At 40.6% G+C, this 27,117-nt stretch overlaps 1 protein-coding gene across 6 annotated transcripts in view; it reads right to left on the bottom strand.

Moving 5' to 3' along the window:
- Positions 1-27,117, bottom strand: part of LOC110837247 (uncharacterized) — a 287,610-nt gene that overhangs the window by 167,442 nt on the left and 93,051 nt on the right. For all 6 annotated transcript variants that reach the window (XR_015534460.1, XM_087346312.1, XM_087346310.1 and 3 more), the window contains exons 2-3: positions 9,663-9,758; positions 8,389-8,722 (exon numbers count right to left, since the gene is read on the bottom strand). Coding sequence is in view for 5 of the 6 variants with exons in the window: in XM_087346312.1 (XP_087202438.1) it covers positions 8,389-8,722; positions 9,663-9,758 (430 nt within the window). In the remaining variant the exon portion in view is untranslated. The remainder of the gene's footprint in view (positions 1-8,388; positions 8,723-9,662; positions 9,759-27,117) is intronic.

Raw genomic sequence — 27,117 nt, 5'->3', positions numbered from 1 at the left:
ATTTTCATATGTCCGTATATAATAATGCCAAAACAAAAGAATGTTAAAGATTAAAGTTAACAATTACAGACAGGTTTCCTGGCTTAAATTTCACCAAACGTCCCAGTTTTAGTAATATAAAGTGTAACAGTTCTCTAAATAACATGCACAATCCAAAATGGAATAACTGCTTAGAATGTTGTTTTTTACCACTCAAAAACAAGAACACGAAAAATCCCAAACATCGGAATGTTAACGCTAGAACTACATTTAAATACAGTGTGTCCCACGAATCACACATTTCCGAATTTTAATACTTTGTAATCTGACAGATGCCAGTTTGCCGTGCGAAGTGGGAACACTGGACTCCTGTCACCCGCCCCCCTCAACAAACCCAAAAAACCCACAAACAAACAAGTCGGTGGTTTGAAGCAGTTTCTTCGTATTAATTTATCCTTGGTCTATCGTCTGTGTAACAAGCATCATGCCACTTCACAAAATGCAGTTAACAGGCATTATCATGCGCACTTTCCTGACGCTGCTGTACCAAATAAGTCAACCATTTCTCAAAAGCGCCACACTTTGCATATTTTCTGCGAATATTTTGAAACGGATTTTGTCTACAACAGAGCGAGGGATACTTCTAACATACGTTACAACCCGTAATTACGACCTTAACATGTAAATATAATAAAATATACGTAATAAACGCATTTTACTTCGACTATCTTTATTATAAGCGTATCTTTAAAACACTGTTACTCAAATGAATACATATAGATATATAGATTGTAGATTTCTCGCCTGTGTCTTTGTTGGAAATTAATGCTGAGAGGCACAAGCTAAACGTTCTGAACATCTAACAAACTAGAATTACTTTCATGGCGAAGTGTTATGATGTTATTTTAATATTATACCATCTACAACATTTAGATTTAAACACGAATGACGGCACAGACTAGAGTGGAATGGTGTATTCCGGTTGGAATACACGCATATTGCAATTGAGGTCTTTGTTTTTTTAAATACCTGAATGGCCTTAAGTTAATTCACTGCAGACACAAACCTATTCCTACTAAATAACACACGCACACATTTATGCAGTGTTCGCGAAACTAACATCACTTCAGGGACAACGCTGGACCAAGTCAGATTCTGTTTCACGTGCCTCGTTAAATTCTTGTCTTGCCAAAAAAATATTTCAGAAGAAAGTGGAGGGCGTGATTTGGGTGTCATTTAACAATTTTTGAACGTGAAACAGTTTCTTATAAAATCTACAACGTGTGTGTTTGAAGTAAGAAATTTCAACCGAAATTAATTTCACTGACAGCGTATATCAATAAACTTACAATACTAAATTACATCAAAATCCTTCTCATAGTTTCGGAGATACAGTACGCGGACACAAAGATCTCGTTACAACGTCTATTCTTTGCGTGAATGATGATTACCACTGACACAAAGAGCGACAACCACAAATCCTCCTGTTATTACGACACGGTGTAATAAACAATAAGTAAAACTCGTTACCTTATGCTTTGTTACTGAGAGTGTGAGGTTATGTTTCGGATGCCACGGCGTCCCACACTCACGACGGCACCAACTGGACGCTATGAAGCACGGAGCAGCACTGCCACCTAGCTCTACGCATGGGGGGCGTCTCCAATACAACTACGGGGCATCTCTCTTCAAATCGATGCTCCAGGGGGTTGTGCAGCTGCGATATGTTTTATAAAACTCACCCCCTCACTCTGCACCGCAACAGCCGAAATTAATGCAACTAGCGACATCACACGACTGAATTTATCACTAACTCGAATGTGAACTAAAGCCATAATTAATACGAACGATAAATGTTTAAATATCTCCGAAGCTAAGGAAACACTTCGTAATGTATATTGCACTTTCTATTTTCTTTATTCTCGCCATGTATTCCTTCTTTGTCTTTCTCTAGCCTTCCTTTTTATGTTCTTCTTCTCATGCCAGTCAAAGTTCGACTACGAATCTGTTCCGGCTTCAATCCATCGTTTCCGAAGACGACAAATGTATCTTCTTCCTGATGGATAATTTTTCCTAACAAATTTTCCTCCAATTTTCACTCCACTCGTTTTCAAATTTCTCTGTATCATTTTTCCCTCAACTGAGAATAAGTCCAAATTTTCTCTCAATGCATTATTTCACATCTTATCCAAACGAGCAGACAACAAACTTAACACGTTTCAAAAACCATACCTCAACACCAGGTACCTCGCTTTCGTGCTGCTCTAACGATCCCAAATTTAACTACCTTGCTGTATTGTGGGCTGCTGAAACTTTCTAAAATCTCTCTTCTGGGTTCCTTTACCTTCTTTCACTGTAATGACGTCATTAACAAACATGGCTTAATTGCGGCAGGTACTGAAGCTGCCTTTCCCCTATCCTAACCAAGGCTATTCGCGGTTACTTCAATTTATTCAGGAAAATACTCGGATTGTACCTTAAAATAGATCGCGACCGATTACTTCAACATCATATCATCAAAAACAGAGTGATTATGGTCTAGCAGTTGGAGTACTCGCCTAATGCTCCAGTCAGCTTCCAACCACCCTTCGCCCTTGCTAATGGCGTATTTTAAAGCGAAACTAAACAGAAACAATAGCAGTAAGGCATTTACTCGAAAAAGTCAATACGCGTGAGAACAAAAAATACAAATATGTTTCAAATGTGGTAAACAAAAATTCACATTTTTAACTTTTGTAATGTCACGAATTATTTGGTATTAAAGTTATAGGCCTCCGCTTTGTTTCCCAGACCTGAGGTTATGACATCTGGTTTCGCACAGTCATGAGAAAAAGCTTAATTTCATAGGAAAGGCGTATTCAAACTGAATCCACTTAGGGACATTACGGCCTTAATAACTGGTAATGGCATGACGATGGCTGCTAAGTGCCACTAAGGCCAGACACCGAGTATGCAGTGCAAGCTATTCGGAGGGATTTGAAGACATTCCCATGGTGCGTGCTGAATCTGGAAGCACGATTACTGCATCGAGTATGTGCTGTAATAGGAAATGAGGCGGCAACCATAATGAGAAAGGGACCGCTTCATGGGGGCGGAAGTACGGATTCTCACGGGACACGACTTCGATTTTCATCCAGATGACGAATTTGTGTCCGCGCAAATCCTTCAGAGTCCAATGCGCGATCTGCTGAGGGACCCTAACTAACTTCATGGAGCAAAGCTGAACTTCTGCGTGTATGAGACCGCACACCTCCGACGACCGCACTTACCCACCCACTCTCCGCCCTTTACAGGTATGGAAGCCGTGTGCTGAAGGGATGAAGAATTTGGGGAGTCAGCAATGGGTCGTGCACAAACTTTTGTGTGGCATTCACGTTTTAAAAATGGCCGAACCTCTGTCGATGATGACGAGCGTTCTGGACGACCATCTTCGAGCACAACGTCCGAAAATGTTAAGAAGAATCGGCAGGCCATTCACGAAGATCGACGTCGTACCATCAACGACTTGTGCGACATTGTTGGGATAGGCTATGGGACCTGTGAGCTGATTCTAAAGGAAGAACTCCACATGCGACGCATCATGACAACGCGCCAGTGCACACCGCCCTCAAAGTTCGGCAGTTTTTGGCCTCAAACACCATGGCCGTCATCCCGCACCCTCCTTATTCGCCGTGTGACTTCTTCCTCTTCCCAAAGATGAAGATTCAGCTAAAGGGAAGGAGATTTGAGACGATAGAAGAGATTCAGGCAGAATCGCAGATGGTGCTTGACAGGCTGACAAAGAAAGATTTCCAGGGATGCTTCCAGGCTTGGCAGCGGCGCTGGGATCGTTGTGTTCACTCCCAGGGGAACTACTTCGAGGGTGATGGATGAATTTAATACCTGAGATAAGTGTACGGGATTTTATAGGCGCAGTCTTTAAACTTTCCGATCGCACCTCGTATATATCTGTATGATTAAAATATGATAAATCCCAAGAAAACGTATGGATATTAAGAGTTTTCACATACTGAGGCACTGCTTCGTCTCATTCCATTTCTGAGTCCACTTCCGAGGCCCCGATGTTATCTGCATGGAACTCGAAGATTCGTGATCATGTTCAAAACAGCCCACCATTGGAGCACGATAAATTTGATACGCACCCTTAAATCCTGCTTTCCTAAGCTCCAATTTAATATCATACTCCTATCTACGCCTACGTCTTCCTACTGGTTCTTCCTTCCACCTCTCCACACTAAATTTTGTTTTTATTACTTATCTCTCAGGAACTCTTCGTGCAACATGCTCACTTCGTCCTTCTTAGTCGCGTCCTCGGGTTGTGAGTAAAGATGGCGGCCTCCGGATAAATAAATCGCATGATAAAAATAAGAGGTACTGAGTTATTAACACATCATAACTTTTCTAGCATTACATTAAAAATTTAAGGGTTGAGAAATCTCATTTTTATTTCCTTTCCGTTTTAAATTCAAGTACTTAACGGCAGGAGGTAGTCAGGCAGCGGGGTTATGGGACAGTACGCGTGTTAGTTAAGTGCTCGGCGCTCCGAGCACGTTCAAAAATACCATCAGGCGCGACAAAGATCCTAAATTACACTTTAAAAACTCAAGGCATATTTGCATATCATATAACCATAAACGAAGCATCCTCCCTACTATTACACAGAGACCTAAATCCCACCCTGAAGCCTCTTGTTTCTCTCTGGCTCCCTAACACCAATTCTCTGCAGTTAATAAAATGCCTTAACATTATTCAGGTGGAACACGCTGAGTCGTGCTGGGGTTGGCCAATATTGTAAAAGCAGGCAGCAGGTATTCATCATCCTCTGTTTTCTGATTAAAGGAGTCGTGTTAAGTTAAGTTGCCCGTTCAACCAGAAGATCGTTTCTCGACGCCATCGGGACAGAAGATAACGTAGCAACATTTCAGACCTGCGTGAAATGTAATGGGGCTGTTCGCATTGTGCATGAACGTTATACTCCTACACATAACCTTAATCCTGCTACTTTAAGCAAACGTTTATGTTTCGGAAACGATGTTACTACTATTATTTTTATGTGCTAATTGCTAATTTGTGTAATTATCTCTTTCGCAGTTAGATATTTTCAATGAATTATGAGTTAATTAGAAACTGTTTTTAATTTTATGAAACTTAATTCGAAAATACGACATCTCGATGCTTACTTCTTGGCAAAATAAATTCTTTTATGGACATTGTTGGTATTCGCGTGTATAAAAGGCAAATCTATTATCCTACCATCTACGCCTAGATCTTTCGAGTTGGAGTGGTCTCTTTCCTTCAGGCATTCCAAACAAAATGTGGTATACATATCTCATTTCTTCCACGCGCGCTATACGCTCCGATCATCTCATCCCCCTCGAATTCATAATATTGAGGCAAGAAACACAAACTTAAAATCTGGATACCCGTTGCACTAACCTCCCTCCTTATAAGATTTTTTCATTAACGTAGTACACACGATAAACGTTCAATCCATTGTCACCCCTGGGAGACGTCGCAGTCCTTTAGTTACCAAGGACAACTGTCTCTCTTCTTTCTTATACGACAGTTCGGCGGAAACGCATAATCCACTCTGTGGTAGTTAAACCGCTCTGTACTTTAATTAATCCACTGCTCTCCCTTCTTTGCGCGCGGTTCTACCATTACATAAATCGGATTAATTAATTTACGTGTTAATAGATTATTCATAACGTTTGGGTAAAAAACACTATACAGGCCCAAACACTAACATGTGAGGTTCGACGTTCTAACAGCACTGATGATGATGATGATGATGATGTTCTTCCGGGTCTTGCCGCCGTCTAGACTCGTCGGTAGATGCCAGGGTTTCGTAGAAACTTCCCGTCTCCATATTCAGCTCTGAAGATGGTTTATGGCGTAGGAACAAAAATTGATAACATATGAGGGCATAAAATGGATTCAACTGGCTAGTGGCTTCTTGTGAACACGGGAACAAGCCTTCGGGATCCTTAAAAAGATAAGGATTTCTTGCCCAGATGGGCAACTAATAGGTTCTCACGAAAGACTCTGGTCCATGGAGTTTGAAACACCTCACAGGAAGTACGTGATTAAGCAGCAAAGCAACTACAGGATTATAAAGTAAGGGTGCACTTAATTCATCCTACTCGATCGTCATCCGACAATAAATATGACAGAATGTTTAATCTACACACAGGATAAAGCAGTACATTAGCCATTAAATGAACGTTTAAATACTGGCTTAAAGGTATCTTACAGTTTCACGCTAGCCTCAGACGATGAGTGTGGTCTTCGTAAGTAAACACCTACACACGGGCGTTGAGAAGAAAGACAGTTCGTTTTATTGTCTTATTTACTTAAATAATGGACAATTCCCAATGAATTTCATCACTTCTACCACAAATCGTGTTAACACATACATTTATTCTCGCCTCTCCTTCTCAATAACAACATAAAAAACAATTTCTCTGCTATCAAGAAGCTTTTATTTTCCCCTACATAGTATTCCGGTCACGTATGCCACATTTTGACCCCAAAACATGGGGCTGCAGTGATGAACTGACGGAAGAAATGTGGGGACGAGTATTTAAAATGCATTGCAGCTTAGAATGGGGACTGAATCAGAGTCGTAGTACGGGAAGGGCAATCAATAGACACTTCGTCACAAGGAGAGAGACGCAGCGAGGCAGCTGGAGATGCACATAAAATTCATCTGAAAGGGTGCAGCAGTAACGGGTTTCATTTGATAAATAACGTTTTATTGGTCAAATTTGAGATTCTCGAGGCGACTGTGAAAATGGTTGCACCGTGCAGAGCGGTAGACATTAACAGACGTCACAGAGGCAATAAGATACCCTGAAAAAAAAATTCAGTATCTACCGGACTGCATCGCGCAACATCACAGAAGACAGCCATTTTGTAATGTTCGCTTGTTGGTTCTAGAATCCTGGTTTTTATTTTTTATTTATTTATTTAGTGTTCTGTCTGACGACAGGTCCATATGAACAGGATCCTTCCATCCTTTTCTCGGACTAGGACCTGTTCATATACGTTCTTGGCAGATGATCCAGAAGTGGTTTGCCATTGCCTTCTTCTGTGTGTGAATGGAGTAATTGTTGGGATGCCACGGAGAAACCGGGGAAGCCCCCGGAGGAAAACTCCGTGTTGCCTAGACCACGGCCATGCCCAACACAAGTTATAAATTCGGGCACCGCCGGGAATCGAACCCGAGACCCCAGGATTACAAGGCCAGCGTTCTAACCGCTAGACCACCGTGGCGGTTAAATCCTAGTTACCAAGTTATAATGACAGCAACTTATAAATGCGATCTTTGCTTGGGGTGACAGAACCTCACGTTTTTCATAAATCTGTAATATTAACTTAATAACATTTTTATTTTATTTTTGCTATTAAACTGTTCCATATTATAAAAAGTTAAAGAGTAATTTTTACGGCAACCGGTATATTATCAGCATCAGTCTATAGCAGCAATTTCGTTAGTTGCTACTTCGAACAAAAACTGTGGACTTGTTACGTAAAACAAGAGAGGCTTCACTTCACCTCGTGGCTTTAAATGTATAACGCAGTGCCATGTTCCACGAACGGAACCAGTTCTTGGAACCAAAGTTCACGAATTTTAGAGCACGTACTGGTGACACGCACCTATTTGACAACGCAAAATTGAAAACGAACCGTGGGAACTGAATCATTTCCGTCTTCCATATAAAATTTAAGAACTTACGTGCATGCTACTGTAATTCCATCTCTACTCGCCACATTTTAAAACACGGCAAGACAACGATCTACTACCTCAACGATCGAGCGGGTTATTGACTTGTATTATCGGGTTAACCGACTGGAGTCTCCGCCAGAAAACAGGGTTTTACAACTAACTTCTTTCGTGATTTTCCTCATTTCGTCCAGTCCTTGAATTAGATCACGACCGCATCCTTCCCAATTCGTCCATTAATCAACTATCACCCGACATTATACAATCCGAGCTACTGGCAGTGTCGTTAAATAAACAACAAGCAAATAAATAAGGTAAATTAATAACAAAGTTATGCTGCATTACTGTAGAACCATTCGCGTTCATTAAGATATTGTACATCCTCCAAATTCGTCTTACAAAATACTACATATTAGATATTTAAGGTATTAAAACGATTATTCAAGAATTCACCTGCACCACTAATCAACGACTAAGTCAGAAAGAAGTCTTCTGGGATGCTGCGCCGTGTAGTCTGATGATTGTCGCCCTGATGATGGAGGTAGTAGGCACTTCCGAAACGCCGGTCAACTTCTAGCATACTACAAGGCGCAGCATCCCAGAAAACAGTCACCTACATTCCTCGCCGAAAGTGATATCTCGCCTAAACCAGAGAGGTCGGTATGTCAAGTGCTGCCACCTACCTTAGCGACGTCGGTCTTCTCGTCTTCAGCGACCGTCTGTTGCGCACGCGTCACGGTCTGCGCCTGCTGAGAGGACAATGACGACGAAGATGGCGACGGCGTCGGTGGAAATTTTCGGTCTGTAGCGACATCAGGTGGCGTTTTGATGAACTCGATTCGTCCTCCCTCGACGCATATGTTGGGGGTGAGTGGGTATGTCGGTAGAGGTGGTGGTGCAGGGTAGCTGGGGGGGTCGAGGGGTAGTGACGGCGACGTCGCTAGGATTACTGCCGACGACGGTTTGTTCTCGTACGCGAGCAGCTGTGCTCTGTCTTCGCATACAGGATGGATCTGCCTGTTGAAGGGAGATAAATACAATTGCCACTTTACGCTAAACACCTTTTGTTTGGTACATTAGACACATATCTTCATATATAATGGCGTGTTTTTATTTTCGTACATACTTTAGAGACCGATCCCTCCTTTGCCTGTTCTGGTTTAATTTAGCAATTTACACGGAACTGCTTAACTCGTGTAAATTTTCTGCTTTCGTGGATGAGCCGCATCGAATATTGAAAATTACTGATCGTTTTGACAAGCACTATAGCTGCCATCTTCAGGGTGAATATGCTAAAAATCTCTTTTGGCGGAGTGATTACGCATGTACAGGACAAACCTCGTTTAAATAACAGTTAGAAACGAGATACGTATCTCATGAAAACACACATCACCGTTACAAATTCACGTATTTCAAATACTTTCAACAAAAATCTTCTTTCGTTGTTCTGAGAATCAAATAAAATCCATAAACAGACTGCGAGAAATGCAGAATTATAAACACAGAACAGATAGTATACCAATTTACCACTAAGAAATCAAAAGTTAAACCCTTTCGTAAAGTCCTTCGGATGGCCTTAAAAGAAAGTCATTCCTATTTTAATCAACATTTAATTTTATACAGGTACTAGAAAAAATATCAAATCTAAAACTTCTTGACGATGGTGAAGAGTCAATTGAATAAAAATTTTCTTGGATATTATCCATCATCTAGTAAATATAAAACGTAAAACGACGTTTCGGAGATGGGATTAGCTCTATCTAATGGGCCCAACTGTGTAGGAATCTGAAGACGGACATAGAGTCCCATCTCCGAAACGTCGTTTTACGTTTTATATTTACTAGACGATGGATAATATCCAAGAAAATTTTTATTCTACTAGAAAGAAGTTTACGACTGACCAAGAACTGTCTACTGCAGCTGGCAAGAGGACGAAGATGCCGACAATTAGGCCTACCTAGGCGATGCGGTGGTCCGAAGTGACTTGTTGTCAGCATCACTCTGTACAGCAGGCTCCGCCTTACCCTGCCCTACGCGACGCCCACTGGACGCCCTGCAACAAACACATGTGCGTCACATCCGTTGCCAGGTGACGGTGAGCTTCGGCTTTTACCGTCGGTCGATCAAGAAGGAAATCCTGCCGCAGATTAAGTGCAAACAGTCACTGTTCATGGGACAACCCCTGAGTACAGAAATAATACGACCTTAATAAAACAGATTTCATCGGCTTTAATTTCGTTGTGTTGGGCAAGGCCGTGGTCTAGGCAACACGGAGTTTTCCTCCGGGGGCTTCCCCGGTTTCTCCGTGGCATCCCAACAATTACTCCATTCACACACAGAAGAAGGCAATGGCAAACCACTTCTGGATCATCTGCCAAGAACGTATATGAACAGGTCCCAATCCGAGAAAAGGATGGAAGGATCCTGTTCATATGGACCTGTCGTCAGACAGAACACTAAATAAATAACAAATAATAATAACCATAGTCATTATCTACAGAAAAGAAGCCACAAATGGTTTGTACCCCAAGTCCAGAGATCTGGAAGGTGCGTTATCAAGTCTCTTAGGTTTACTGTTTTATTTTCAGCTGCTGAAGTTACGTTAGTATCCACTGAGGTAACATGATCACAATATGACAAACAACGAGTGAATTCACAGTGGAATGTCGGTTAAATTTTGTACCACTCGCTGCTTCTTAAGGTACAATTTGGCTGCACGCGACAGAGACAAGCGACCGAGGCAGGCGACAGAGACGGGAGACGGACACATCGCAGCTTGTCACCACACACTTTTGAGGTGACGACCGAGACATGCGGCAAAGTGTTTGTTTTCTTTGTTTTGTTGAGACATACGTGCACATATTCTGTGAAAAATGAGTACAAAAATGCTTCTAAAAAGGTTACTCGAAGAAGATGATGTGTTGCTGTGTTATTTGTTGCGAAAGAAACAAAGAAAACCTATGAGTTCAATATTCAAAACCAGACGCGAAGAAGGATCTTTCTGTCGGTGGTCAGTGGTCGGTTTTCTGCTACTAATTCTACCAATTGCTCATCTTGGTCACCAGTAAATTTAATTTTTGCCATTATTTTACTCAACAACACACGTGCTGCCTGAGCCCGTCGCGAGACACTACTGGTCCGAGAGCGATCTCCTGTGCTTTGTCTCTGTCGCCTGTCTTTGTCTCGCGCTCGTAATTGTACTTCATACGATTGTACAGAGAGCAGACAGGAAGCGACCAGTCTCGGTCTCGTAACTCTATCGCCTGCCTCGGTCGCTTGTCTCTGTCGCGTGCATCCAAATTGTACCTTTATATAACACTAGAAGGAAAATCACATATTTAAAATTCTCCGATGCCAGGGTAAAGGAATATAAATCCTAAAAGTTCAGGACATGTAAAACGATCTTCAGAAATTTCTGACGAATCACGTTTAATGATCTTTACAAACATTTATAGAGTATAAATATGGCTGTCTTCTGAATTGTTGTGTCGTGCAGTCTGATAGATACCGGCAGAAGTTTCAGGGGTCCTTACTGCCTCCATCATCAGGGAGATAAAACCTTAGCCGTGAGATGACTTCGCAGGCCAGTGTCATCGCAGTTGCAAAGTGGGCTCAGTTTTGTACAGTGGAATTCTAACTGGAAATGAATTCAGATTTGTATGGAATACCTCATGTTGGCCACGTGTACGCACATGTAGGACACGCGAGAGGAAACAAACATTTGATATATTATTCAGTTTCACACATGAGCTCAAGAGAGTGAACCGCTGTACGCAGAATGCTTACAGCCGACACAACATTTTTAACAAAGCGGAGATAAGTGGATTCCGTTTATTTGTCTAACTTCGTTTACACACATTAAAAATAGATCCTTCAAATGTACTCATTAGCACGCCTGTAAGCCGACTATAAATATCGTGCATCGTTTGGTGTTCGATATTTAACGTGGACGAAGGACACCTTATGAACCCGTCGTCGTCCATCGCAGTTTTCCCTAAACACTAGGCAACCCGCAACACTCAGTGGCACTGATGTAACAGTTACAAAAGGGCTAGCCGAAACCATCACTGCAAAATCAGATCTGATGTCGTTGTTGAGGAACATTATTACAATAGCAAAAAATCAATGTTGGCTTATGATGACCTTGGATACCATTCTTGGCTTTGTTATTCCTTTCGTGTAAGGGCAATCAAAGTCCACAGTTCTGTGGATCGACGAAGCACCTATTGGCGCCACTATCAGTCATGTGACAGGAAGAAAAACCTTTTGAATTTTAGTGACTCCAAAGAGTTTTTGGCCTCAAACACCATGGCCGTCATCCCGCACCCTCCTTAGCTCCGTGTGACTTCTTCCTCTTCCCAAAGATGAAAATTCAGCTAAAGGGAAGGAGATTTGAGACGATAGAAGAGATTCAGACAGAATCGCAGATGGTGCTTGACAGGCTGACAAAGAAAGATTTCCAGGCTTGGCAGCGGCGCTGGGATCGTTGTGTTCACTCCCAGGGGAACTACTTCGAGGGTGATGGATGAATTTAATACCTGAGATAAGTGTACGGGTTTTTATAGGCGCAGTCTTGAAACTTTCCGATCGCACCTCGTCACCCCTCCAATCTTTCCTTTCAATACAGCAATAAATAGTGACGTAGGTAATGGTATATACTTCCGAAAGAGAAGGAAAGAGACAGGCGAAGAGAGAGATAAAGAAGGAGAGAGAGAAGTGGATAACCACAACTTGGTTTAACTGATGGGACAAGAGGACCCCTAAATTAAGTCCTTCAGAGGTCCTCAAAATATAGTCGGTCGGGCCTGGCAAAGTTCACTTCGACCAAGACCAAGAAATGTTATCGGCAGACAGCGGTCGGGGACGAAAGATATTCAAGGACACAATTAGGGTAATTCGGGTTCGCTATTCACGCCTATTAAGACAGCATAATCTCACTAACAGGTCACTATTAGGGTATGGAGGAACTTCGTAGTTCGCATCGGAGCACTTAGACGCCAATATAATGGCGACACTCAGAAGTACTCGTTCGCATTAATAAGGCCCACCAACTACCCCACTTCTCATCAATACTAGCATGATTAAATCAAGGAGGGTGAGGTGGGCGGGGCATGTAGCGGGCATGAGGACGATGAAACATTCGTACACAATTTTGGTTTTAAAGTCTGAAAGAAAGATACGCAGAAGAGGGTAATATTAAAATGGGTAAGAACTTGTGGTCGGAAACCATCAAGAAGGCTTAGACATTGATGGGAGCATAATATTAAAATGAATCTTACGGCCCAAGATACGGTCTGAAAGCGAGATTTCGAAATACGAGGAATTCCAAGACACGTTTAATAACAACCAACTAATCAAGTGACCTTATTCCACGGAGCTAATTCGAAATGTCGGATTATTAATTTGGAAACCATCAGGTCTCTATGTTAATTGTTTGTGGCAATTTGTTCTGACGATGTGTTTACCAAGGCCAAACACAAGATGATTGTTGTGTTTTACTCGAGAGTGAAGTGGCTCCAGAGTTGGGTTTAAGTAAATCCCCACGGGGAGTCGTAGGAGAAGCAGCGCCAACCTCTAGTGGGCTGCAGGCAGTCACTTCTTAGCAGCGGGTTGGGGCCGCAGGGCGTCAAGGACAGACTGAAGAGATGGAAAGAAAGGCGAACTCAAATAATTCAAAAAGGAAGAAAGGAATGAAGAATATAATAAACAAGTTAAAAAAGAATGGGAGACGGGAAACGTCCTCAGCTGGGATCGAATCCAGGACAATTTTTATAAAATTTCTATCCTCATATGATCTCTTTCTGGTCTCAAGAAATAACCATGCCGAATTTGGTACAAATCGGTATACCTGTTCTCAAGGTTTCAGCGATTAAACACAAGAATCCACAATTGTGTAAGGTTGTTAAGCGAACTTCGGCTTTAAAGGGTTAAATGAATCTTCCTTCGGAAAGATTCAAAAAGGACATCAGACACTTCACTGCTGAAATAATTTTCGTTCCACAGTATGCTTTATCACCATGGTAAATAATAAAAAAAATTCACAGCATTTTTTTAAATTAAATTCACCCTTTAGCACGGTACAGTTGAGTTACAAACTCCTCCGGTATGTCTGCTCAACTCTCCCCGTCCACACCCACCAGAAGTTTAATCTCATTCCACAGAGAGAGAGTGAGTCGAGAAATTACAGTGGAACGAATTAAATTCAACCCAAAGTTTCTTAAATCCAAACAACAGCATTATCCAACAATATGAACCGTCTTGGTGGAATTTATTCGGCCGGCTGTTCGTATTTCGCACGACTGCATTATCAGCTTAAGCTCCACAAAGCTTAATCCACAAGAGAGACGCTTCGCTATTTGTAAAGTAAATATTATAATGAAAAGAGAAAAGAATATAGAAGGGAAATATTGTGGTTTCCATAACTTTGCTTTCGTTCCTTGCAAAAATTTCATCTATCGAATGCATTATGGGTACCTAAAACATCCCCATTTCAATATTTAACCCCAGAAACTACTATAAGAATTTCGATTAAATTTAGTGTTGCAGTTAACATGGAATGTGGAAGATATTAAATTAATTCTAATAATGTCGAACTGTGATTTAATACTGAATACTTTCTCCTGGTGTCCTAAAAATCCAGTAACATGTACAGGGGAACAAATTACCATCGGTGTACTAACGCAGCGTAGTGATTAATGAATAATCAATTAAAATACGTCGTAGAAAGGAGCGGTTGTGGCCTACTTTAAGGTATTCATGCTTCAAGGTTATTCATCAATGTTTTAGTCGTGGCCGCCCGGCTTGTAGAAGATGGCTGTGTCCGTCTGCGCAGTGGACTTTGTTAAATAGACCGCGCATTTACAGGACACCGGCCACGTCTAAAAAATAGGACTGTACTTTGACAGAGAAACAGTAAGTAAGAGGACAATATACAATAGAAACAAAGACAAAAACAACGAGAATTTAAGGACAAAAAATATCTTCGTTCGATAGCTGCTCTGAAAGCAGCTCTCCCGTTTCCGTTCACCAAATGCGCTTTCATACATTCTGACTCTGGATTTCCATTATTACTTAGCGCGAAGTAATTACGTTCTATGTTTTACATGCATTGGAATGTCACATCTCGTACAAGGTTGAATTAAAACAGAACTGTGTGGTTAAAGCCGAGAAGCGTTCAAAAGAAATTCTCCCACGGACGAAGTTCGGTTTCCTTTCTGGAAGACGCTTGGCTGTCAAATGTTCTTTACTGGAGCTGAATAATGAGAATCCAGATAATGAAACTGGGGCAAATCGGCACTGCAGCGGAACACGGCAAGAAGAAATACTAAAGGAGACGACAGGGTGTTCAGAAAGAAGTTAAGTATTGGTCATTTTATTAGAAACCCGTGGGGGCAGTTCCTTTTTCTGACTGGGAGCAAAATCATCGATATTCCAGATTCACCCGAGGAAAAAGAAATTCCTGAGAATAATTTGACGTCATCGCGAAAGTCTGTAATCCGACCATGGCACTGGCGCTAACCCATATGACACGCATAGATAGATTCATTCTCTACCGAGATTCGAACAAATAACCTACAGAAGAAGTGTAGACCAACAGGCCTACACAATAATGTTCCATGTAGTTAAACAGATTCTTATACAAATTATAGAACTGTCATAATTTTTGACAGAAGAGACGGCAAATAAATGCAATTTACACATCCGCTACGACATTTTACACGTCCCTGGGACCCACACATTTAGCTAAGAATTAATTACACCCGTACAACAAAACAAAAATTCGGCTAATATTTTAACACTGGCAATACAGCAAAATCACGAAAACTTATAACAATTTAATAAAGTACATAAACTACGACAAAGCCACTTCGTTAAAATGACATCAGAGTGCGTCAATTATGGGAAAATAAGACGGGCGAAAGAGACCAATCCGGTTACTGTTTCTCTAGCTGTCAGGAAGCAGTCACTACAGCCACAAAACTAAAACAGAAGCTACAATAGAGATTCTGATGTTTCTTCTCGAGGGTAATTGCTCTTAAAATGAATGACGAGTCACATTTATTACAACAATTTAATAATATCAACGACATTCCTTATTTCTCTTCAAATTTAAAAATAAATAACTTCCGAAAATGCGTTACACTTTACAATAAATTATAATATTAAATAAAAAATAAATACATTTATTTAATAAATTATACTCGTCATGCAAAGGGTTGATAACTGACAGATTTTCTCGATTTGTACCTAAAAACAAGTCATGACTGTAGCCCACAGTCCACAGCCCGCCCAACTGAATATTAATAATCGTCGACATTCCTTATTTCTCTTCAAATTTAAAAATAAATAACTTCCGAAAATGCGTTACACTTTACAATAAATTATAATATTAAATAAAAAATAAATACATTTATTTAATAAATTATACTCGTCATGCAAAGGGTTGATAACTGACAGATTTTCTCGATTTGTACCTAAAAACAAGTCATGACTGTAGCCCACAGTCCACAGCCCGCCCAACTGAATATTAATAATCGTTAGGATGTGGAATGTAAACCTAGATGAACAAACACGCTGTATCTCCCGTCAACTGTCTGCATTCTGGAGGCATTGGCAGTGTTTCACGTAGAAGACCAAGCCCTATGGAAAAGTGTTTTAAAAATGAATGAAGAGCAATCGTTGGGAAGACTCCGAGAGCTAATTTTATTTTGTACGAGTTCCAACACACACAGACAAATGCAACACCACAAATCTGGGAGTGTTCTGTAGCAAAGCAATGCTGCAGTTACGTAACAACAAACGAAATTATTTAAATTCCTTCATGTTTGGTTAGTCAGTGAGTAAGAGGGCGGATGACTGACTGAATTACAGATTATTTAACTGGCTGGCTGATCAGATGACGTATAATGTTCGACAAATAGGGACCTAAATTAAATTATCGAGAAAAATTACGACGTAGACGTCCCAAAACACTAAATTTCATCCAGTCAGTGAGGTAGTAGTTCATGATGTGAATCATGCGGATGGATAGACATGTAGCATACAGCCTCCCTGTTTATTTTATACGTTTCTGGCAGAGAACGCATAAAAAACACCCCTAGTCCTCTGTCGGATGTTGTTGAATGAATTCTCAGACAAAACACTGATTTCCTGCTCCACCTCCACTTTCCTTACCACTTCTATCTGTAGCAATGATGTATTTTGGGTTCACTCAAATTATCTTATTGTTTCGTCCTACCAAATGGTTCCATTTGTCTCACCACAAAACACGCTTCGAAGTCTATTCAGCACACAGCGTGTACCGCCATCTGCCTCCGCAGGGTAAGAAGGGCGTAAGTCAAAACTTTTGGTGCCATTAAGAAAACAGTCGACATTGGAATCTTGTCACAAACAGTGCATATGAATACAAGCTTTAAGTATGTTCATGTTACTTTTCATGCATCATTATGCGATTTAACTACATTTTATAATTATTTTGAGATACGCAATATATGGATAATATTAAAATAAATTCTGTCTTCTGGGTTGTTGCGCCTTGTAGTCTGGTAGAAGTTTGCCGACGTTTCAGACGTCCTTGTTGCATCATATTCTATATGAAATCATCGGGATCAACGCAATAATAAACCTTCTAGTTCCATAAAAGACAAGAAATTCCTCGTAAGACTGTGAATTTATCAAACAGAACTTTGCTTCACAGAGACAGTTACTGCAGCTTACAGAAAAGTTTAACACTTCAAACAGCACTTGAAGAACGAGTAATAAACAACAGTGGGACAGACATATTATTTAAAGTGAACTATGGAACGAATATAAATATAAAAATAATAATAATCATTTCAGATTCTGAAACACATCAGTCGAGAAACCAAGCTCTGAAAATCCCTCGAAAGTTATATGTACCACATCAACTTGTTTAATTAACTTAAATATGAATCCAAGTAGGAAGCGAACACAAAATTTGTGCGGCTGACGACTGTAAAATCGAGAGCGGCAGTGTTCTATGCCAACATACTGCATCTACCAGCCTCTGTTACTACTCAACAGAAAATATTGTGTTCGCATAAACAGCTCGCCTTTGGAATGCACCGTACAAGGGACTTTACGCTTCTCTATTCACTTAAGCGCTTACTTAATTCGCCATACAGATTCCATGCGTTAAGTTTGCAGATAATTTGCAGCAGACGTATGCCAAATGAGTTTTTTATGTTTTTGCAAACATCAGTGACATTCAATTTACTGAGGTCTCGAATGACAATTTTATCTGCAATCTCACTGTAAGACTTCGCTACGCACTGTTCATTTGCTGGGATAAATTTACCTTAATTTACATTAAACCGATGAAGTAATATTTTCTCTCGTATTATTAAGGACACGAAACAAAGCCTTCTGTTGCCACATACGATATCTCTTATATAAAACTACGACAGTGAAATTTTACTTACAACGTTGTTGCATTAACTACGAACGTCTTTGCGTGCGCACGCGTACTGATGACGGCGTGTTCCACGTCGCATCTCGCCGCCGCAACCCCATGTTGACCTTCGTCTGTGTTCAGACCGACTGACACTTAAATCTTCCCCACCGCCAGCCATTACGTTTCCCTTCGCACATCCTTGTCTGTCACAGGAATTCACCCCACCCCCACCCCCAGGGCGCATGGATTTACAAACGCATCAATATTTGGTCAAGTTCAGGCGAAAGTTAGATATTCTAATTACAGTTCAACCAAGAGAAATCTGTCGCACTACCAGAAGCAAAGAAGTCGTTGATTAAAGTTTGAGTAACATCACGGGGGATGCGTGTTTTTCCCCCATCAGCTCACTAAAGACAGTATAAAAACGTGTGGTGATAGAGGGGTATATTTGCACGCAGAAGTAAAACAGTTTCAGTGCTTAACCAAGCACTGTATCATACATCGGCGGCCGATTCTTTTAAATTACAGCAACAGTTAGGCGCAAGGAATTATTAACGAGTGTGTGATCATAAGCTTCGTTCCTGCTTTCATAATCCCTATCTTAGTATTCATAGAACTTCGCAAATATATCTCATCCTAAGCAAGATGAATCTTGCGTCGGATATTGTAAAATCTTTATATAAGGTTCTCGTGTGTGACACTAAACTGAGAAAATCTTGAATGTGGAAAACCTAATATTGAAACTGTTGCTCTGAGAAATTATTATTATTTCGTGTTCTGTCTGCCGACAGGTCCATATGAACAGGATCCTTCCATCCTTTTCTCGGACTGGGACCTGTTCATATACGTTCTTGGCAGATGATCCAGAAGTGGTTTGCCATTGCCTTCTTCTGTGTGTGAATGGAGTAATTGTTGGGATGCCACGGAGGAAAACTCCGTGTTGCCTAGACCACGGCCTTGCCCAACACAAGTTATAAATTCTGGCACCGCCGGGAATCGAACCTGAGACCCCAGGATTACAAGGTCAGCGTTCTAACCGCTAGACCACCGTGGCTAAAATTAAATCTTAATAACAGTAATAATTAATTCGATGAAAATCAAATGCTGGTCTTTCTGTACCCTGACACAATGGAATCCATTACATTCAGGGCTGGTCACATTTCTCGTGTAAACGGTTTTGGTCCGCTTGAATCAAATTACTAGACACGGATGTAGGCTATATAAGCGGTTATCTGTGTTCATTATCCTGTGCAGGTACATATCTCCCGCCTATAGAGTCCAACGAACTATTTAAATAATCGCTTCATAAGTAATTCAGAACTGTAACAGGTCGGAGGACCTCGCATTCCGTCAGAACTGAATAACACAATGCACTCCCTATAGCCGATTACCCTCTCCCGGAAGCCCACTTAACTGAGTGGAGGAAACACAAACCGGAAGTGGTATACTCGCACGCCATGTGTCCAAAGTTCGTCAAGGTGGTGGCTGTCAGCGGGCCCGCAACTGACAAGGGGCTGTCAGACGACCCACGTATGTTGACAACCGCAGACAAACTAATTTCGATCGTAATAGCAGCGCCGCGCTTAACAATTCCTGGGACCTGAAGTGAAGTCTATCAAAGCTTTATGCGTCCTTGCACATTTAACGACTCTGTAATTGTAAATCCTTAAACTGTTCAGTGGAATAGTTAAATTCACTATGATATGCAGTCTCTAAAGCGTGTTGAAATAATGTCAATTGCAACCCAGAGAAAATCCATCAACTACACGCAAGCAAGGCAAGAAAAAGAAATGAGGGGAAAGCAGAAGGAATAATTATAAAAAATGGGTACAATAAGGAGAAGAAATTAGACTGAGAAAGAAGAAATTATGAATGAGTTTGAAAAAGTTAGAACTAAAGAATTGTACTTGCTCAATTTTATCAGTCAAATCACAATAAAATATTATTATTAAATGTTAAAATATTAAAATATTATTACAATTAACATTTAAATATTTAAATATATTAAAATGATGCTCTCTATCGATTATTTCGATTTACATTAGAGCATCAATGTAAATCGAAATATTCGATAGAGAGCATCATTTTAATATATTTAATATATTTAAATATTTAAATGTTAATTGTAATAATATTTTAATATTTTAACATTTAATAATAATATTTTATTGTGATTTGACTGATAAAATTGAGCAAGTATATATTCAACACAATAATGACGCAACATTATCATCTCATAAAGAATTGTAGTTGCAGAAATACTTGACATTGAAAATATATGTTAAGAAGGGGAACAGTTTTAGATGTAAATGAAGAAAAGACAAAAGAAGACAAAAATAAGATGAATACAGATAATGTAGTGAAAGGTATCATGGAGGAAATAATGAGGCAAAATTCGACAGACAAAAATAATTAGAAAATTAACCGTGGAAGCAAGAAGCATACAAAAGAAGCAGAATTTAAAAACAGACAACAGAAAAAATGAGAGGAAAGAAGACTGGGAGAATGAAAGCAAAAACTTAAAAATGTTTAAAAAATGCTACCAAAAATAAAGTAAGGCATCGAAAAACAGAAGAGCGAAACAATTTAAAAAGTTAATGATTATGAAAGAGTAAACGTGTAAACAAAACGAAGTCCAAGCGTGGAATGTCTTACACCTCGACGACAAGGGCATACGGAACTTCAAAATCCGTAGGATTCTTTTCAGAACATTTACTTTGCAGAGTTTCGAGCTGCCTGCAACTGTCTGACCACCAACCTCTGATTCATTTATGCACGTCCATATTTTTTTACAGTAACTGAACAATTTTCGTGAAACAACATTTTCGTTTAAGAGACTTAAGTTCCAGCGGCAGCAAACATGTCTCGGTTGCTACGCCGTGTGGCCTTGTGGGTAGATAACAAAGTTTCACAAGAACACTCTGCCTCCATCTTGAGGAGTGTGGTAACAAACACTATAATCCAGAAAACCTCTGATTATTAACGTTATATGCTAAACACTGTGTTAAATGTTTTTGAAGTAAATTATTTTCTTGTTGTAACTTAAAACTGTACTTCTTAGATAATGTTTCAGGAAAAAGATTACAAATTCTAAGATTCAGCAGAATAAAACCTGCTGACAGGTGTCAACGAATTAAAAACAATCAAATGTTTCACAGGAGAGGAAAACAGATATGAAATTAATTTTGTGTTAAAATTTACAGCACCATGTCACACAATACAAACGATCTTTCGCTAAAATATGATCCAAACTCAGACTATATGAGTCGCTTCATAATTTCTTCCTTCCATGAAATATTAGACTGATAAAATCAAGGAAAATAGCATGGGCGGGCGGGATATGTAGCATGCATGGTAATCACTTGGCAGACCAAAGCTTTGATGCTAGGATGATATCAGAGTGGATCTTGAAACAATGTGTGGACTGGTTTCACCGAGATAAGGTAGGGGGCCATCATCATATTCTTGTGGCAACGAAAATGAACCTTCGCGATCTATAAAAGACGGGAAATTTCTTGACTAGATGAGCGATTATTCGGTCTTAAGAAAGTTCCTGCTCCGTGAAGTTATTCTAAATTTGCTTTCGCCGTGCACAGAGAAAATGCCTAAATCAAATTGATTTTCTGAACAGGCTACACAAGATATGCCCTGTATAACACAATTCATAAATTCAATGCACTGGACAGCTTGTTTGGCATTCAGCCAGTTACTTATATAATCAACACTTGTTCCAAGATTCTAAATTCTAACTGTAATTTATTAAAAATTCATGGGCATTACTTCACGTTTAGACATTCCAACATTAGGATTCTATTGGCCTTTATTATTTGAAATCTACTATGTCTGTTGTTATGAATATTAAACAAGATGGAAGAATTGAACGAATACCACAGCTGAAAACAATGAAAAACGCATACGTGATGTTTCATAAACCACGATAATATGTATGGTTGATAAAGCCATTTGTCAACAGCATACATCCATTCATAACGCAGAAACAAAAAAGAAAAGACGTTTCGGCGGACTTACGTTATATAAAGACATCCTCTTTGCCTGAATAACAAATAGCCAAACACGTATTTAAACGGAATGTACTATCTCAAATGCGTTCTTAAAGTAATTTGATTCTAAAGCGTTCTGACGATGGTGTATTACACTTAAAATTATTTATTATCTGGACATTCTCCATCGTCCTTGTTTAAAAGAAGAAACCACGACGTTTCGGAAACTGGCTCTGTTTCCATCTTCAGGCGAGAGATACCTACTCAGTTGGGTCCGTCGGATAGACTTAGTCTCCATCAATGGAGACTGAATACTTTTAAGTTTTAAACGTTTTTAAAGATTTTACATACTTCATTGACCTTCAAATTTCTATATTACAAATGCAATAGTAAACTACACATAAAAAACTTCACAGACAACAATTATTTTCCTTGTGTTTTGTTACATATTCTCCATATCTTAAAAAGCCTAGAACCAATGTTACAGAGGCAGGACTGGAGGTACTCACGGCGGCGAGGACGAACACAGCTGTCTTCTGGTTTGTAGCACCGCGTTCTATTTTCTGGAGATCCCAGCTTCAAATCCTGACAAGTGGTTTTCAGATTCCCTCAGTCTCTCCAGAAACAGTGTTAGAGTAACTTAAAATAGATCACGGCCAATTCCTTTGATATTAATCCCAATTCACTTAACTTGACGTTCATTATAAACGGCTTAGGTTTCTCGTAAGCGTAGTTAAATAAACGAAAAACCTTTACCTACTCTAGAAAGTACGAGTCTTGGGTTTTGAAGTCACCCTGGAAATTATGTGTACGTTTCTCTTAAGTTATTCTAGCGTTTCAACCGTGTATAATTTTATTTATGTTTTACATTCCCAAGTCAATATATAGGACTGAGGGCCACACCCACTGACCATCAGTAGCTTGAATCTGAAATGAGAGAGGTCTGTTGCCAACAAAAGGGAAGGCCGGCCACACGTAAATTAAACAGAGGATGTTCGTGAGTGGTCAGAGTTGTAAACACGTCACTTGAAGATTTCACTTGAGAAGCACCTCGACCAGAGAGAATGAAAAAGCAATTCGCTTTGCTCAAGTGAAGTATTCACGTCGCCTTGTCATGCCAGGGATGGCCAGATGATCAAGGTACATCTCTGTTGTCTGATTCATTTACTTAATGGCGCTTTTTCAAACATAAAATTGTAATGAAGAAAGGAGGAGAAAGCTGAAGACGGCTGTCATATCTTGAAGCGCGTTCCCGACATCCGTCTGGATAGACTAGAGAAAACTACGAAAGATATAGTCTAAGTAACCAATCTCTTGGTACATTTTTGAACCTGGCACCTCCCAAATACGAAGCAAGACCGCAACATTCATTTATACGTCTCCATTATGTAGCAACTTCTACCACAAGGTATAATTTGTAATCTGGATCGCATTACAGGCTATATTAATATTGTAAGACTTGAGGTTCTCACAGCGGTGAGTATGAAGATTTCTGTCTTCTGGGTTGTTGCGCTGTGTAGTCTGGTCGATGTTTACCAACGTTTCAGAGGTCATACTGCCTCCGTCATCAGGGCCCTGATGACGGAGGCAGTATGACCTCTGAAACGTTGGCTAACATCGACCAGACTACAGAGCGCAACAACCCAGAAGACAGAAATCTTCATACTCATCGCCCTGATGATGGAGGCAGTATGACCTCTGAAACGTTGGTTAACATCGACCAGACTACACAGCGCAACAACCCAGAAGACGGAAATCTTTATATTAATATTTTTCGTGGTTTCCCTCAGTCTATATGGGTGAACGCAGGGAGCATATGTTCAACTACGACCAGTGAAAACCTTACTTTTACACCAAATCATAATGGCCAACGCACCATCTTGCTTGAGACGGCTAAACCTCTGCAGTAGGAGGAGTTCTGTAAAATGCGTGTTAAGAAAGGCCAATTTCTTGCGCACTTATTCACCGCAAACAACAAGGGTGTATACATCCAAGTGTTTTCATGTGAGTGGAATGTATTACGCCAAAAGAGAGCTGAAATCACAAGCTACGAGGTACTGGATTCTGTGTAGCGACAACTAAACACCTAGTAGCTACAGTCGATTCGCTGTTAAGAGTAAAGTACTGTTCTTCCTGCAAAAATTAAAACGTTTCTGTTATGCCCTTATAAGCATCGATATAAAAACTACTGTCACACTGGATGGACATCAACGACAAACCCTTCTCCAGTCCTTTTCCTAGTGTCTGAGTCTCGCCGTCATTGCTTGTAGCCCAAGAGACACAACGTAGGTACACAGCTATCTGCGCAAACCCGTTAGGGGCGCATGCCAATGTAACATGCAATAACACGCGAAGAGAACAGACCATAAATGTTTAATTCAAAACGTGTCATCAACATTCTAGAACCACACGCTGCACGTCCAGAAGAAAACATTACGGCTTGCAGAATGACACGTAATGAACGAGTAACGGAAAACAGTTACTGACATGTTTGTTCTTTCCTGTGCTCGTGTCACATGTGACTTTGATACTAAATTTATCGGTTCCTTGGAACTTCTAGAATCCATGGTCGATTATTTAAGTACAAACGGGACAGAACATACGAGGTGCGATCGGAAAGTTTCCAGACTGTGTCAATAGAGGGCAAACCGGATGTAGTACGAGCTTCTGCCGCTAGGGGGAGCGGCCTACAATCATAGTGAATCAGTGTGCCAGCCGGCATCATCGAATTAGCATTTGTTTCTTAGTTACGGGCGTTTTGGTAGTGCATTACACCGACCCTCCTGCGATTTCGGAATGGCGTGTGCATCAAATTTTGCCAAAGACTCGCCAAAACGGCTACGGAAACCTATGAAATGCTTTTGTGTGGCATTCACGTTTTAAAAATGGCCGAACCTCTGTCGATGATGACGAGCGTTCTGGACGACCATCTTCGAGCACAACGCCCGAAAATGTTACGAAGATTCGGCAGGCCATTCACGAAGATCGACGTCGTACCATCAACGACTTGTGCGACATTGTTGGGATAGGCTATGGGACCTGTCAGCTGATTCTAAAGGAAAAACTCCACATGCGACGCATCCTGTCTGAGGACCAGAAGCAGAATCGACTTCTCGTTTGTCAGGAGCTCAAAGATCTTGCAAGAACCGACCCCAACTTCTTTTCTAAGCTCCGTGTGACTTCTTCCTCTTCCCAAAGATGAAAATTCAGCTAAAGGGAAGGAGATTTGAGACGATAGAAGAGATTCAGGCAGAATCGCAGATGGTGCTTGACAGGCTGACAAAGAAAGATTTCCAGGGATGCTTCCAGGCTTGGCAGCGGCGCTGGGATCGTTGTGTTCACTCCCAGGGGAACTACTTCGAGGGTGATGGATGAATTTAATACCTGAGATAAGTGTACGCGCAGTCTGGAAACTTTCCGATCGCACCTCGTACAGTTACAAGACCCGGTATCAATTCTCTTCACTTTCCTGCTTCAAACTGCACTCAAAATTTGTTAGTCTACCTTCATTTAAGCTTAGTTTTCTGTGGGAACACTTGTTTTCATTTGCGTGATTCTTTTGTAAACTCGGATCTCTTGTATTAAGGCAGGGGTTTTCAACCTTAAAGTCTTACCTGACGTACGGTATAGTCTCAGTACAATCGAGAAGACTAATACTAATACGCATTTATCTAAACACCATAATATATCGTATTATTTCGTTTTTCAATGAGTTTGACATTAACAAGAGACACATATGAATAGAATTTAATCACATGTGTCCAACGGTCTTCATACAGACGTGAATTCAAGCAATAACGTACACAGCGGACGATAAACAAGTTTTATCGCCCACAAAGTTGATATTATTGTTGTATAAAATTAAAATTTTAAGGTAGTGCCCACTGGCGCAACGTCCATACCAAATTTCGTTCAAATCCGAGCAGCGGTTCTCGAATTGAGTAATGCGAACAGACAGAAACTGATATGGAAGGGCTGAAAAAATCTGAAAAATCAGTAACGTCGGTGCACCAACCAAAATTCGTCAGCAATGGCACTTTTTGAATTAGCGTACCCAGCATAGGTGTTCATAATGACCACCGTTGACATCGTGGCATAGCTGACAAGCGACAACCAAAGTTGCTGCAAAAGACGTTCAGTTTCTTGTGGGAGTTCTGAAGTGATGCTGGATTTGGGATGTGCACCGCGTCCTTCATGTAACCCCACAAGAAAATGTCACGTGGGATTAAATCTGGCGATAAGAAAGGGGTGACTCAACGGATTCTCAGGGTCCCATCCAGCGGTAGGGAAACTTGTCAAGAGAGGTCCTGACGTCACGATAGTAGTCTTGTTGACACTATAGCAAGCGGAGATCAATAACAAGGTTAATATTCAGGGGAAAACCTGTATTTGTAAACAGCATTCAACGAGAATTTTCAGCTATTCTCATTCCGGTACTGTCCATGCTGAGTGATACTCTAAGACACACGCCTTCTTTTATTTACGTAATTCCACGATACCGTTGAAATTTTCATTTGTTCACTTGAACTACGAAGAGATGGAAAAGTTTCACTTGTTTTTTCACACACCAAAGACAAGAAATGGTGGGAGAATCGGTTCCCATTCGATATGTATCTCATTCAAGGCATGGAGAGGGTTAAATATGTTACCAGAGTCAGGCTCAGGATGGTAAGCTGTAAGAAAAACGTAATCATGAAACAATTATGGCTCCAATTTATACGTTTGTCCGTAACTGCTTGTTTCCGCCACAGTAGGTCTTCCCCGTTTGAACTCCTTGCACTGTATGTAAGGTAATTTCTCTTGCCACGTACCTGCCGTGGTTAGCATGTTGGACACGTGTTTTTATATTGCTGGAAGCATCCTGTCACCCACACGACCAACTGGATGCATTGAAACACACAGTCCCATGGGCCTTGCCATACATTCTAATGAACTTATGTTTGTCAGAAGTTGATAAATGTCTCCATCGTCTAGCTATGGGCTGGGAAATTATTTAT

This window comes from Zootermopsis nevadensis, unplaced genomic scaffold (assembly GCF_977971745.1).
Source record: "Zootermopsis nevadensis isolate Lab colony 2312 unplaced genomic scaffold, Znev_1.0 Znev_ptg000010l, whole genome shotgun sequence".
Taxonomy (NCBI): Eukaryota; Metazoa; Arthropoda; class Insecta; order Blattodea; family Termopsidae; genus Zootermopsis; species Zootermopsis nevadensis.
This window is presented reverse-complemented; position numbering and strand designations above follow the sequence as displayed.